The 14,914-nt window shown below is 45.1% G+C and overlaps 1 protein-coding gene across 2 annotated transcripts in view; it reads right to left on the bottom strand.

Moving 5' to 3' along the window:
• Positions 1-1,410: 1,410 nt before the first annotated feature.
• The window catches only part of LOC139584169 (CD81 antigen-like), a 42,783-nt gene continuing 29,279 nt past the window's right edge, over positions 1,411-14,914 (bottom strand). Inside the window, exons 3-8 of one of the 2 annotated variants that reach the window (XM_071415714.1) lie at positions 10,742-10,839; positions 8,937-9,011; positions 8,737-8,850; positions 6,986-7,087; positions 6,542-6,625; positions 1,411-6,320 (exon numbers count right to left, since the gene is read on the bottom strand). In XM_071415714.1, the coding sequence (XP_071271815.1) occupies positions 6,255-6,320; positions 6,542-6,625; positions 6,986-7,087; positions 8,737-8,850; positions 8,937-9,011; positions 10,742-10,839 (539 nt within the window). In that variant the 3' untranslated portion in view covers positions 1,411-6,254. Of the gene's footprint in view, positions 6,321-6,504; positions 6,626-6,985; positions 7,088-8,736; positions 8,851-8,936; positions 9,012-10,741; positions 10,840-14,914 lie in introns of both variants that reach the window. The other variant, XM_071415715.1, reaches the window with a different exon arrangement.

Genomic DNA, 14,914 nt, shown 5'->3' with positions numbered 1-14,914 from the left:
GAATAATATGAGTACCTTCACCTCTTATAGAATAATGTGAGTACCTTCACCTCTTATAGAATAATATGAGTACCTTCACCTCTTATAGAATAATATGAATACCTTCAACTCTTATAGAATAATATGAGTACCTTCACCTCTTATAGAATAATGTGAGTACCTTCACCTCTTATAGAATAATGTGAGTACCTTCACCTCTTATAGAATAATATGAGTACCTTCACCTCTTATAGAATAATATGAGTACCTTCACCTCTTATAGAATAATATGAGTACCTTCACCTCTTATATAATAATATGAGTACCTTCACCTCTTATAGAATAATATGAGTACCTTCACCTCATAGAATAATATGAGTACCTTCACCTCTTATATAATAATGTGAGTACCTTCACCTCTTATAGAATAATATGAGTACCTTCACCTCTTATAGAATAATATGAGTACCTTCACCTCTTATAGAATAATATGAGTATCTTCACCTCTTATAGAATAATATGAGTACCTTCACCTCTTATAGAATAATATGAGTACCTTCACCTCTTATAGAATAATGTGAGTACCTTCACCTCTTATAGAATAATATGAGTACATTCACCTCTTATAGAATAATATGAGTACCTTCACCTCTTATAGAATAATGTGAGTGCCTTCACCTCTTATAGAATAATGTGAGTACCTTCACCTCTTATAGAATAATATGAGTACCTTCACCTCTTATAGAATAATGTGAGTACCTTCACCTCTTATAGAATAATATGAGTACCTTCACCTCTTATAGAATAATATGAGTACCTTCACCTCTTATAGAATAATATGAGTACCTTCACCGCTTATAGAATAATATGAGTACCTTCACCTCTTATAGAATAATGTGAGTACCTTCACCTCTTATATAATATGAGTACCTTCACCTCTTATAGAATAATGTGAGTATCTTCACCTCTTATATAATATGAGTACCTTCACCTCTTATAGAATAATATGAGTACCTTCACCTCTTATAGAATAATATGAATACCTTCACCTCTTATATAATATGAGTACATTCACCTCTTATAGAATAACATGAGTACCTTCACCTCTTATAGAATAGTATGAGTACCTTCACCTCTAATAGAATAATGTGAGTACCTTCACCTCTTATAGAATAATGTGAGTGCCTTCACCTCTTATAGAATAATATGAGTACCTTCACCTCTTATAGAATAATATGAGTACCTTCACCTCTTATAGAATCATATGAATACCTTCACCTCTTATAGAATAATGTGAGTATCTTCACATCTTACAGAATAATATGAGTACCTGCATTTCCTTCTTATAGAATAATGATGAGTACCTTTATCTGTTATAGAATAATATGAGTAACTTCACCTCTTATAGAATAATTACGTTTTCTTCAACAGTGTGTGTGCACCTTTTTTATTCCACTTCAAACGTTGCCTAACCACTAATGAAATCCAGGGTTGTGTCTCAAGTAGCCCCCTATTCTCTATATAGTGCACCACTGTTCACTAGAGCCCTATGGACCCTGGGAAAAGTAGTGCACTACTGTTCACTAGAGCCCTATGGACCCTGGGAAAAGTAGGGCACTATGAAGGGAATAAGGTACCATTTTGGCCGCATTTTCGATGAATATCTACATATTATACAACCATAAAAAAGAGCACTGAACTCTTCAACCTTGGAGAAGTCTTTCACGAAAAGATGCAAAGTGACTCAAAGTAAAAAATCTATTAGTAAAAGATTTAGCATTAGAGCGATGCTAAATGTCTGCCGGTCAAAGCCTGGCATTTAATCAACGGTCATCAAAAGACTCAAACTGTTATATTAGAAGTATTGTTCAAACATAATTAACAAAAATACTGTTGTAAAATCTAGTCTCTATTCAAAAATACTGATAAAAATGTACTTATAAAATGTACATATAAAAATGTACATGATCCTGCAATATAATAAGAATGAACAGGAACTACAACACAAAACAGGAAGTACAACACAAAACAGGAACTACAACACAAAACTTAACAGGAACTACAACATAAAACATAACAGGAACTACAACACAAAACATAACAGGAACTACAACACAAAACATTACAACGGAACGACTTGATTTGTGTAGTGTTAGCTAGCTACATAGTTTTCTTTGCTATCTTTGTATCTAAGATAATTTGTATCTAAGATAATTGTGTAGCCTTGAGTAATTATCGGTTAGCTAGCCAGCTATTTTCGCCTGCCGCGCTGCCGTCCTCCTACCTAGCCAGCACTGCTAGCTAACACTGCTAGCTAGCCAACTTCTACCGAATAGCAGCACTGTAGAAACTTACATTACAACGGAACGACTTGATTAGCGTAGTGTTAGCTAGTTGTCTTTGCTGTCCTTGTATCCATGATAATTGTGTAGTTTAGAGAAATTTAGAGAAATTGTCGAGGTTACCTAGCCAGCTTCACTTTCAACAACGCAGCCACTGCTAGCCAGGCTACTTCACCAGCCAGCAGTACTATATCATTTTAGTCAATAAGATCTTTTATTTTATTTTATTTTTTGCAACGTAAGCTTAACTTTCTGAACATTCGAGACGTGTAGTCCACTTGTCATTCTAATCTCCTTTGCATTAGCGTAGCCTCTTCTGTAGCCTGTCAACTATGTGTCTGTCTATCCATGTTCTCTCCTCTCTGCACAGACCATACAAACGCTTCACACCGCGTGGCCGCGCCCACCCTAACCTGGTGGTCCCAGCCCGCACGACCCACGTGGAGTTCCAGGTCTCCGGTAGCCTCTGGAACTGCCGATCTGCGGCCAACAAGGCAGAGCTCATCTCAGCCTATGCGTCCCTCCAGTCCCTCGACTTCTTGGCACTGACGGAAACATGGCTCACCACAGATAACACTGCTACTCCTACTGCTCTCTCTTCGTCTGCCCACGTGTTCTCGCACACCCCGAGAGCTTCTGGTCAGCGGGGTGGTGGCACCGGGATCCTCATCTCTCCCAAGTGGTCATTCTCTCTTTCTCCCCTTACCCATCTGTCTATCGCCTCCTTTGAATTCCATGCTGTCACAGTTACCAGCCCTTTCAAGCTTAACATCCTTATCATTTATCGCCCTCCAGGTTCCCTTGGAGAGTTCATCAATGAGCTTGATGCCTTGATAAGCTCCTTTCCTGAGGACGGCTCACCTCTCACAGTTCTGGGTGACTTTAACCTCCCCATGTCTACCTTTGACTCATTCCTCTCTGCCTCCTTCTTTCCACTCCTCTCCTCTTTTGACCTCACCCTCTCACCTTCCCCCCCTACTCACAAGGCAGGCAATACGCTTGACCTCATCTTTACTAGATGCTGTTCTTCCACTAACCTCATTGCAACTCCCCTCCAAGTCTCCGACCACTACCTTGTATCCTTTTCCCTCTCGCTCTCATCCAACACTTCCCACACTGCCCCTACTCGGATGGTATCGCGCCGTCCCAACTTTCGCTCTCTCTCCCCCGCTACTCTCTCCTCTTCCATCCTATCATCTCTTCCCTCTGCCCAAACCTTCTCCAACCTATCTCCTGATTCTGCCTCCTCAACCCTCCTCTCCTCCCTTTCTGCATCCTTTGACTCTCTATGTCCCCTATCCTCCAGGCCGGCTCGGTCCTCCCCTCCCGCTCCATGGCTCGACGACTCATTGCGAGCTCACAGAACAGGGCTCCGGGCAGCCGAGCGGAAATGGAGGAAAACTCGCCTCCCTGCGGACCTGGCATCCTTTCACTCCCTCCTCTCTACATTTTCCTCTTCTGTCTCTGCTGCTAAAGCCACTTTCTACCACTCTAAATTCCAAGCATCTGCCTCTAACCCTAGGAAGCTCTTTGCCACCTTCTCCTCCCTCCTGAATCCTCCTCCCCCTCCTCCCCCCTCCTCCCTCTCTGCAGACGACTTCGTCAACCATTTCGAAAAGAAGGTCGACGACATCCGATCCTCGTTTGCTAAGTCAAACGACACCGCTGGTTCTGCTCACACTGCCCTACCTTGTGCTCTGACCTCTTTCTCCCCTCTCTCTCCAGATGAAATCTCGCGTCTTGTGACGGCCGGCCGCCCAACAACCTGCCCGCTTGACCCTATCCCCTCCTCTCTTCTCCAGACCATTTCCGGAGACCTTCTCCCTTACCTCACCTCGCTCATCAACTCATCCTTGACCGCTGGCTACGTCCCTTCCGTCTTCAAGAGAGCGAGAGTTGCACCCCTTCTGAAAAAACCTACACTCGATCCCTCCGATGTCAACAACTACAGACCAGTATCCCTTCTTTCTTTTCTCTCCAAAACTCTTGAACGTGCCGTCCTTGGCCAGCTCTCCTGCTATCTCTCTCAGAATGACCTTCTTGATCCAAATCAGTCAGGTTTCAAGACTAGTCACTCAACTGAGACTGCTCTTCTCTGTATCACGGAGGCGCTCCGCACTGCTAAAGCTAACTCTCTCTCCTCTGCTCTCATCCTTCTAGACCTATCGGCTGCCTTCGATACTGTGAACCATCAGATCCTCCTCTCCACCCTCTCCGAGTTGGGCATCTCCGGCGCGGCCCACGCTTGGATTGCGTCCTACCTGACAGGTCGCTCCTACCAGGTGGCGTGGCGAGAATCTGTCTCCTCACCACGCGCTCTCACCACTGGTGTCCCCCAGGGCTCTGTTCTAGGCCCTCTCCTATTCTCGCTATACACCAAGTCACTTGGCTCTGTCATAACCTCACATGGTCTCTCCTATCATTGCTATGCAGACGACACACAATTAATCTTCTCCTTTCCCCCTTCTGATGACCAGGTGGCGAATCGCATCTCTGCATGTCTGGCAGACATATCAGTGTGGATGACGGATCACCACCTCAAGCTGAACCTCGGCAAGACGGAGCTGCTCTTCCTCCCGGGGAAGGACTGCCCGTTCCATGATCTCGCCATCACGGTTGACAACTCCATTGTGTCCTCCTCCCAGAGCGCTAAGAACCTTGGCGTGATCCTGGACAACACCCTGTCGTTCTCAACTAACATCAAGGCGGTGGCCCGTTCCTGTAGGTTCATGCTCTACAACATCCGCAGAGTACGACCCTGCCTCACACAGGAAGCGGCGCAGGTCCTAATCCAGGCACTTGTCATCTCCCGTCTGGATTACTGCAACTCGCTGTTGGCTGGGCTCCCTGCCTGTGCCATTAAACCCCTACAACTCATCCAGAACGCCGCAGCCCGTCTGGTGTTCAACCTTCCCAAGTTCTCTCACGTCACCCCGCTCCTCCGCTCTCTCCACTGGCTTCCAGTTGAAGCTCGCATCCGCTACAAGACCATGGTGCTTGCCTACGGAGCTGTGAGGGGAACGGCACCTCAGTACCTCCAGGCTCTGATCAGGCCCTACACCCAAACAAGGGCACTGCGTTCATCCACCTCTGGCCTGCTCGCCTCCCTACCACTGAGGAAGTACAGTTCCCGCTCAGCCCAGTCAAAACTGTTCGCTGCTCTGGCACCCCAATGGTGGAACAAACTCCCTCACGACGCCAGGACAGCGGAGTCAATCACCACCTTCCGGAGACACCTGAAACCCCACCTCTTCAAGGAATACCTAGGATAGGATAAAGCAATCCTTCTGCCCCCCCCACCCCCCCTTAAAAGATTTAGATGCACTATTGTAAAGTGGCTGTTCCACTGGATGTCATAAGGTGAATGCACCAATTTGTAAGTCGCTCTGGATAAGAGCGTCTGCTAAATGACTTAAATGTAAATGTAAATGTATAACAGGAACTACAACACAAAAAAGGAAGTACAACACAAAACATAACAGGAACTACAACACAAAACGTAACAGGAACTACAACACAAAAAAGGAAGTACAACACAAAACATAAAAGGAAGTACAACACAAAACATAAAAGGAAGTACAACACAAAACATAAAAGGAAGTACAACACAAAACATAAAAGGAACTACAACACAAATCATAAAATGAACTACAACACAAAACATAACAGGAAGTACAACACAAATCATAAAATGAACTACAACACAAAACATAACAGGAAGTACAACACAAAACATAAAAGGAACTACAACACCAATCATAAAAAGAACTACAACACAAAACATAACAGGAACTACAACACAAAACATAACATAACATTTGTATCCCCTTTGTTGGCTTTGATCTGTAGAGGACTTTCCCCCTCCAATATGGTTCTGTGGTTCTATGATTCCATGGTTCCGTCGTTCTGTGGTTCTATTACGGTTCTGTGGTTCTAGTACACCGGGGTGGCGTTGCGGATCGCACAGCAGAGAACCATGGTGAATACCATCTCAAAGATCTACAGAGGAAGAAGAAGAAGAGGAAGGTCTTTATCGAGACGTCAACATCGGTCCTCACTCAGTCAGGACGGCAGAAGTCAGGAGGACCTTTCTGTCTGTGCAGATAGTAACTGTCACAGGCTTCCAAAGTTTTGTTTACTGTAGCGCAGTGGATTATAGAATATAACAGAAAAGTAATCCAACCCCGGTCCAGGAGCGTCTCCATGGTAACACCGCTCACCATGATGACAGCGACCACCAGGGCAGCTAGACCAATCAGGCAGAGCTTCTCAGAGAACAGGTCCTTCAGCTTCAGATGACAGCTCTAGTGGGAGGGGAACATAGGGAGGGGATAAGGACCAACCCTTTAAACACTTGTTTTCCTCCTGTCATATAAATGTGATGTGTAAAGCATTCATTTAAATAGTACATAGAGATCTACAGTAATAATGATTAGGATTCCCTTCCAGGAGAGAATGCTGTTTTTTGGGTCGCCAAATGTTTTGCAAATCCAAGTATTCCAAAACATCCATTTGAACTACTTGGAAAGGGAAGGTAAAAGGGGGATACCCAGTCAGTTGTACAAATGAATACGTTCAGCCTAAATGTGTCTTCCGTATTGAACCCAAACCCCTCTGAATCATTGGACATTGCCCCCGGGAACAAGGCGATGTGTGAACGGTACCTGAGGTTTCAACAAGGCATCGTCCTGGGTCTTCTTGGGACACAGAGTTCCGGCTACTTGTTTGAATAAGGGGGAGTCATCTCCTTTACCACAGCAGTCCAGCTGAGGACACGGGCAGAGACAACCGGTCAGTCATGCCATTGATTGATTGATTGATTGATTGATTGATTGATATTTCTCTCCCCCAGCCGTCCCTCAGTTCTACAGAACCGTCACAGTACAACGATCGCATTGAGGAGAATACATTTTATAAAGGGGCGGCCTAGTGGTTAGAGTAGAGGGGCGGCAGCGTAGCCTAGTGGTTAGAGTGGAGGGGCGGCAGCGTAGCCTAGTGGTTAGAGTGGAGGGGCGGCAGCGTAGCCTAGTGGTTAGAGTAGAGGGGCGGCAGCGTAGCCTAGTGGTTAGAGTGGAGGGGCGGCAGCGTAGCCTAGTGGTTAGAGTGGAGGGGCGGCAGCGTAGCCTAGTGGTTAGAGTGAAGGGGCGGCAGCGTAGCCTAGTGGTTAGAGTGGAGGGGCGGCAGCGTAGCCTAGTGGTTAGAGTGGAGGGGCGGCAGCGTAGCCTAGTGGTTAGAGTGGAGGGGCGGCAGCGTAGCCTAGTGGTTAGAGTGGAGGGGCGGCAGCGTAGCCTAGTGGTTAGAGTGGAGGGGCGGCAGCGTAGCCTAGTGGTTAGAGTGGAGGGGCGGCAACGTAGCCTAGTGGTTAGAGTGGAGGGGCGGCAGCGTAGCCTAGTGGTTAGAGTGGAGGGGCGGCAGCGTAGCCTAGTGGTTAGAGTGGAGGGGCGGCAGCGTAGCCTAGTGGTTAGAGTAGAGGGGCGGCAGCGTAGCCTAGTGGTTAGAGTGGAGGGGCGGCAGCGTAGCCTAGTGGTTAGAGTGGAGGGGCGGCAGCGTAGCCTAGTGGTTAGAGTGGAGGGGTGGCAGCGTAGCTTAGTGGTTAGAGCGTTGGAGTAGTAATCGAAAGGTTGCCAGATCAAATCCCCGAGGAAGGCCCTGAAAATTGTCAAAGACTCCAGCCACCCTAGTCAATGACTGTCCTCTCTGCTACCGCACGGCAAGCGGTACCGGAGCACCAAGTCTAGGTCCAAGATGCTTCTAAACAGCTTCTACTCCCAAGCCATAAGACTCCTGAACAGCTAATCAAATGGCTACCCAGACTATTTGCATTGCCCCCCCCCCCCCTGTCTTTTACGCTGCTGCTACCTGTTATTATCATAGTCACTTTAATAACTCTACCTACATGTACAGTATATATTACCTCAATTACCTCGACACCGGTGCCCCTGCACATTGACTCTGCACCGGTACCCCCTGTATATAGCCTCGCTATTGTTATTTTACTGCTGCTCTTTAATTATTTGTTACTTTTATTTCTTGTTTTTTTTTAGGTCTTTTTCTTAAAACTGGTTAATAAGGGCTTGTAAGTCAGCATTTCATTGTAAGGTCTACACCTGTTTTTATTTTATTTTATTTGACGTGATTTTATATTTTTTTATTCACAAATTGGTTTTTTAACCAATCACATCAGATCTTTTCAGATGAGCTCTTTTTTCCCCCAGAGCTGATCTGATTGGTCAAAAGACCCAATTAATGGAATAAAAGATCAGAATTGGGCTGCCTGTGTAAACGGTCAAGTGTGATCTTCAGGATCTACAGAAAATAGCTCATGTTTTATAATCACATTACTGTATTATGCTACACTCTGTTGTTAACCACTTTAACAGATTGAAATGACCCAGAGGTGAGAGTGGTGACCTACCGTCTCGTGGAACACTTCCAGGACCTTGATAGCAGCTGTTTTGCTGGAAGAGTCTACGATGTCCACTGACTTGATGTACGCCGCATCGTAGAAGTTGATCATCTCCTTGGAGATCTGGAACAAACAGAGATAGAAGAGTTTGGTAGAGTCGATGTGTGTGTGTCTGTGTGTGTGTGTCTGTGTGTGCGTGTGTGTCTTACTGTGTCTCGGTTACTAAATCCCCAGATCCCAGCAGCTACCTCACAGGCGAAAAGGCACACCAACAGGAAGAAGAACTGAAAGAGAAAGACAAAAGAGAGATTAATTTGTCAAGCTTTTTAAAATAGGGATATGTGTAATCTCAGGGCTTTACTTTACTGAAGGCCAAAACTTGATCTTCCACAAAAATGATTGGTCCCAGAGAGAGAGAAAGAGAGAGAGAGAGAAAGAGAGAGAGAGAGAGTACAGGCTCAGTGAGCACAGCCTTGCCATTGAGAAGGGTAGACACAGGAAAACCTGGCTCCCTGTAGAGGAAAGGCTGTGCAAACCACTGCACAACAGCAGAACCTGAGACGGAGCTGCATTTCCTGATTGAGAGAGCGAGCTGGAGGGCTTGTTACTGAGAGATGAGCCCAGAGTTGAAAGGCTGTGTTACTCTCCTGTGTGTTGAATGGCTATGTTACTGAGAGAGAGAGCTGTAAGGCTGTGTTACTGAGAGAGAGAGAGAGAGAGAGAGAGAGAGAGAGAGAGAGAGATAGAGACAGAGAGAGAGAGACAGAGAGAGAGAGAGAGAGAGAGAGAGAGAGAGAGAGAGAGAGAGAGAGAGAGAGAGAGAGAGACAAAGAGAGAGAGGCATAGAGAGAGAGAGACAGAGACCGAGACAGAGACAGAGACAGAGACAGAGACAGAGACAGAGAGAGAGAGAGACAGAGAGAGACAGAGAGGCAGAGAGGCAGAGAGAGAGAGAGAGAGAGAGAGAGAGAGAGAGACAGAGAGAGAGACAGAGAGAGAGAGATAGACAGAGAGAGAGAGACAGAGAGACAGAGAGAGAGAGAGAGAGAGAGAGACAAAGAGAGAGAGGCATAGAGAGAGAGAGACAGAGACAGAGACCGAGACAGAGACAGAGACAGAGACAGAGAGAGAGACAGAGACAGAGACAGAGAGAGACAGAGAGGCAGAGAGGCAGAGAGAGAGAGAGAGAGAGAGAGAGAGAGAGAGAGAGAGAGAGAGAGAGAGAGAGATAGACAGAGAGAGAGAGACAGAGAGAGAGAGAGAGAGAGAGAGAGAGAGAGAGAGAGAGAGAGAGAGAGAGAGAGAGAGAGAGAGAGAGAGAGACAAAGAGAGAGAGACATAGAGAGAGAGAGACAGAGACCGAGACAGAGACAGAGACAGAGACAGAGACAGAGACAGAGAGAGAGAGAGACAGAGAGAGACAGAGAGGCAGAGAGGCAGAGAGAGAGAGAGAGAGAGAGAGAGAGAGAGACAGAGAGAGAGACAGAGAGAGAGAGATAGACAGAGAGAGAGAGACAGAGAGACAGAGAGAGAGAGAGAGAGAGAGAGACAAAGAGAGAGAGGCATAGAGAGAGAGAGACAGAGACCGAGACAGAGACAGAGACAGAGACAGAGAGAGAGACAGAGACAGAGACAGAGAGAGACAGAGAGGCAGAGAGGCAGAGAGAGAGAGAGAGAGAGAGAGAGAGAGAGAGAGAGAGAGAGAGAGAGAGAGAGAGAGAGAGAGCTGTAGGGTTGTGCTACTCTCCCATGTTTAGAGGTCTGTTAATATTGCTGTCAATCCAGGGACGCTGCACTGTGGCTGACCCTGTGCCTCTCAACGTGTATGTATATCTGGATGTGTTAATTAATGCAGAAAAAACACATTTCTGTTCTAACCAATAGATAATAAAATATATATATTCTATTCCTGAGAGAGAGTGCCGTAGGGGCCGTGCTGCACTCCAATGTTGAGCGGTGTGCCCTGAAAGACATGCGGTGTTGTCCTGCTGCCCTCTAGTGGTCACTCACTCACCGTTCCAAGGAGGCACTGAGATTCCTGGATGGCGCCATAGCAACCAAGGAACCCTACAATCATCATCACAGCTCCCACAGCAATCAGGATGTACACGCCTAGACGGAAAAAAAAGACACAGTTCCATTGGTCCCACAGTGAAAAAAGCTGAAATTCACTACTTTCATTCATCTACTTGCCCTGCCGTCATTTTGCGATTTTCTTTTTAGGACATCCAGGGTTACAAATACACTACAAAACAATTTGACATAAACAATTTGATTCGTGAATGTTATTGACAAACGTCAAGAAACAAATAAGGTCCGCCAAGCAAAAACCTGATAAAAAAATAAAATAATCTAATCAAGTAAAATGTCAGTTGTCAGTCGCAGACACATACTGTGTTTAGCAGATGTTATAGTGGGTGTAGCGAAATGCTTGTGTTCCTGGCTCCAACAGTGCAGTAATATCTAACATTGCTTGTGTTCCTAGCTCCAACAGTGCAGTAATATCTAACATTGCTTGTGTTCCTAGCTCCAACATTGAAGTAATATCTAACAATACACAACAATACACACACATTTAAAGTAAAAGAACGGAATTAAGAAATATAATAATATTAGGATGAGCAATGTCAGAGTATATATATATATATATATAAATATATATATAAGGTCCAGTTGAAGTCGGAAGTTTACATACACTTAGGTTGGAGTCATTAAAACTCGTTTTTCAACCACCGCACAAATTTCTTGTTAACAAACTATAGTTTTGGCAAGTCGGTTAGGACATCTACTTTGTGCATGACACAAGTCATTTTTCCAACAATTGTTTACAGACCGATTATTTCACTAATAATTCACTGTATCACAATTCCAGTGGGTCAGAAGTTTACATACACTAAGTTGACTGTGCCTTTAAACTGCTTGGAAAATTCCAGAAAATTATGTCATGGCTTTAGAAGCTTCTGATAGGCTAACTGACATAATTTGAGTCAATAGGAAGTGTACCTGTGGATGTATTTCAAGGCCTACCATCAAACTCAGTGCCTCTTTGCTTGACATCATTGGAAAACCAAAATAAATCAGCCAAGACCTCAGATTTCTTTTTTTTTTAAACCTCCACAAGTCTGGTTCATCCTTGGGAGCAATTTCCAAATGCCTGAAGGTACAACGTTCATCTGTACAAACAGTTCGCAAATATAAACACCATGGGACCATTCAGCCGTTACACCGCTCAGGAAGGAGACGCATTCTGTCTCTTAGAGATGTACGTACTATGGTGCGAAAGGTGCGAATCAATCCCAGAACAATATAATAACAACAGCAAAGGACCTTGTGAAGATGCTGGAGGAAACAGGTACAAAAGTATCTACATCCACAGTAAAACGAGTCCTATATCGACATAACCTGAAAGGCCGCTCAGCAAGGAAGAAGCCACTGCTCCAAAAACGCCATAAAAAAGCCAGACTACGGTTTGCAACTGCACATGAGGACAAAGATTGTACTTTTTGGAGAAATGTCCTCTGGTCTGATGAAACAAAAATCGAACTGTTTGGCCATAATGACCATCATTATGTTTGGAGGAAAAAGGGGGATGCTTGCAAGCCAAAGAACACCATCCCAACCGTGAAGCACGGGGGTGGCAGCATCATGTTGTGGGGGTGCTTTACTGCAGGAGGGACTGGTGCACCTCACAAAATAGATGGCATCATGATGGAGTAATATTATGTGGATATATTGAAGCAACATCTCAAGACATCAGTCAGGAAGTTAAAGCTTGGTCGCAAATGGGTCTTCCAAATGGACAATGACCCCAAGCATTCTTCCAAAGTTGTGGCAAAATGGCTTAAGGACAACAAAGTCAAGGTATTGGAGTGGCCATCACAAAGCCCTGACCTCAATCCTGTAGAAAATTTGTGGCCAGAACTGACAAAGCGTGTGTGAGCAAGGAGGCCTACAAACCTGACTCAGTTACACCAGCTCTGTCAGGAGGAATGGGCCAAAATTCACCCAACTTATTGTGGGAAACTTGTGGAAGGCTACCTAAAACGTTTGACCCAAGTGAAACAATTTTAAGGCAATGCTACCAAATACTAATTGAGTATATCTAAACTTCTGACCCACTGGGAATGTGATGAAAGAAATAAAAGCTGAAATAAATCATTCTCTCTACTATTATTCTGACATTTCACCTTCTTAAAATAAAGTGGTGATCCTAACTGACCTAAGACAGGGAATTTTTACGAGGATTAAATGTCAGGAATTGTGAAAAACAGGTATAAATGTATTTGGCTAAGGTGAATGTAAACTTCCGACTTCAACTGTATATATATACATATATAAACATATATAAACTCAGAAACGTCCCTTTTTCAGGACCCTGTCTTTCAAAGATAATTTGTAAAATCCAAATAACTTCACATTCTTCATTGTAAAGGGTTTTTGAACCATAAACAATTCATTAATATGCACCTGTGGAACGGTCGTTAAGACACTAACAGCTTACAGACGGTAGGCAATTAAGGTCACAGTTATAAAACCTTAGGACACTAAAGAGGCCTTTCTACTGACTCTGAAAAACACCAAAAGAAAGATGCCCAGGTTCCCTGCTCATCTGCGTGAACGTGCCTTAGGCATGCTGCAAGGAGGCATGCTGCAAGGAGGCATGAGGACTGCAGATGTGGCCAGGGCAATAAATTGCAATGTCCGTACTGTGAGACGCCTGAGACAGCGCTACAGGGAGACAGGACGGACAGCTGATCGTTCTCGCAGTGGCAGACCACATGTAACAACACCTGCACAGGATCGGTACATCCGAACATCACATCTGCGGGACAGGTACAGGATGGCAACAACAACTGCCCGAGTTACACCAGGAAACACGCAATGTCTCCATCAGTGCTCAGACTGTCCGCAATAGGCTAAGAGAGGCTGGACTGAGGGCTTGTAGGCCTGTTGTAAGGCAGGTCCTCACCAGACATAACCGGCAACAACTATGGGCACAAACCCACCATCGCTGGACCAGACAGGACTGGCAAAAAGTTATCTTCACTGACGAGTCACGGTTTTGTCTCACCAGGGGTGATGGTTGGATTCGCGTTTGTCGTCAAAGGAATAAGCGTTACACTGAGGCCTGTACTCTGAAGCAGGATCGATTTGAGAGTGGAGGGTCCGTCATGGTCTGGGGCGGTGTGTCACAGCATCATCGAGCTTGTCGTCATTGCAGGCAATCTGGGAAGACATCCTCCTCCCTCATGTGGTACCCTTCCTGCAGGCTCTTCCTGACATGATCCTCCAGCATGACAATGCCACCAGCCATACTGCTTGTTCTGTGCGTGATTTCCTGCAAGACAGGAATGCCAGTGTTCTGCCATGGCCAGTGAAGAGCCCGGATCTCAATACCATTGAGCACGTCTGGGACCTGTTAGATCGGAGGGTGAGGGCTAGGGCCATTCCCCCCAGAAATGTCCTGGAACTTGCAGGTGCCTTGGTGGAAGAGTGGGGTAACATCTTACAGCAAGAACTGGCAAATCTGCTGCAGTCCACGAGGAGGAGATGCACTGCAGTACTTAATGCAGCTGGTGGCCACACCAGGTACTGACTGTTACTTTTGATTTTAACCCTCACTTTGTTCAGGGACACATTATTCCATTTCTGTTAGTCACATGTCTGTGGAACTTGTTCAGTTTATGTCTCAGTTGTTGAATATTGTTATGTTCATACAAATATTTACACATGTTAAGTTCGCTGAAAATAAACGCAGTTGACAGTGAGAGGACGTTTCTTTTTTTGCTGAGTTTATAAACTACACAGTGCATTCACGAAGTATTCAGACTCCTTGACCTTTTCCACATTTTGTGGAAAAGTCTTATTCTAAAATGGATTAAATAGTTTTTTCCCCTCATCAATCTACACACAATAACCCATAATGACGAAGCAAAAACTGGTTTAGAAATGTTTGCTACTTCATAAAATAAAAATCTAATAACTCATTTACAGACACTTTACTCAGTATATACAGACACTTTACTCAGTACTTTGTTGAAGCTCCTTTTGGCAGCGATTACCGCCTTGAGTCTTCTTGGCATACCTGTATTTTGGGGCTTGGCACACCTGTATTTGGGGAGTTTCTCACATTCTTCTCTGCAGATTCTCTCAAGCTCTGTCAGGTTGCATGGGGAGCGTTGCTGCG

This window comes from Salvelinus alpinus, chromosome 9 (assembly GCF_045679555.1).
Source record: "Salvelinus alpinus chromosome 9, SLU_Salpinus.1, whole genome shotgun sequence".
Lineage (NCBI taxonomy): Eukaryota > Metazoa > Chordata > Actinopteri > Salmoniformes > Salmonidae > Salvelinus > Salvelinus alpinus.
This window is presented reverse-complemented; position numbering and strand designations above follow the sequence as displayed.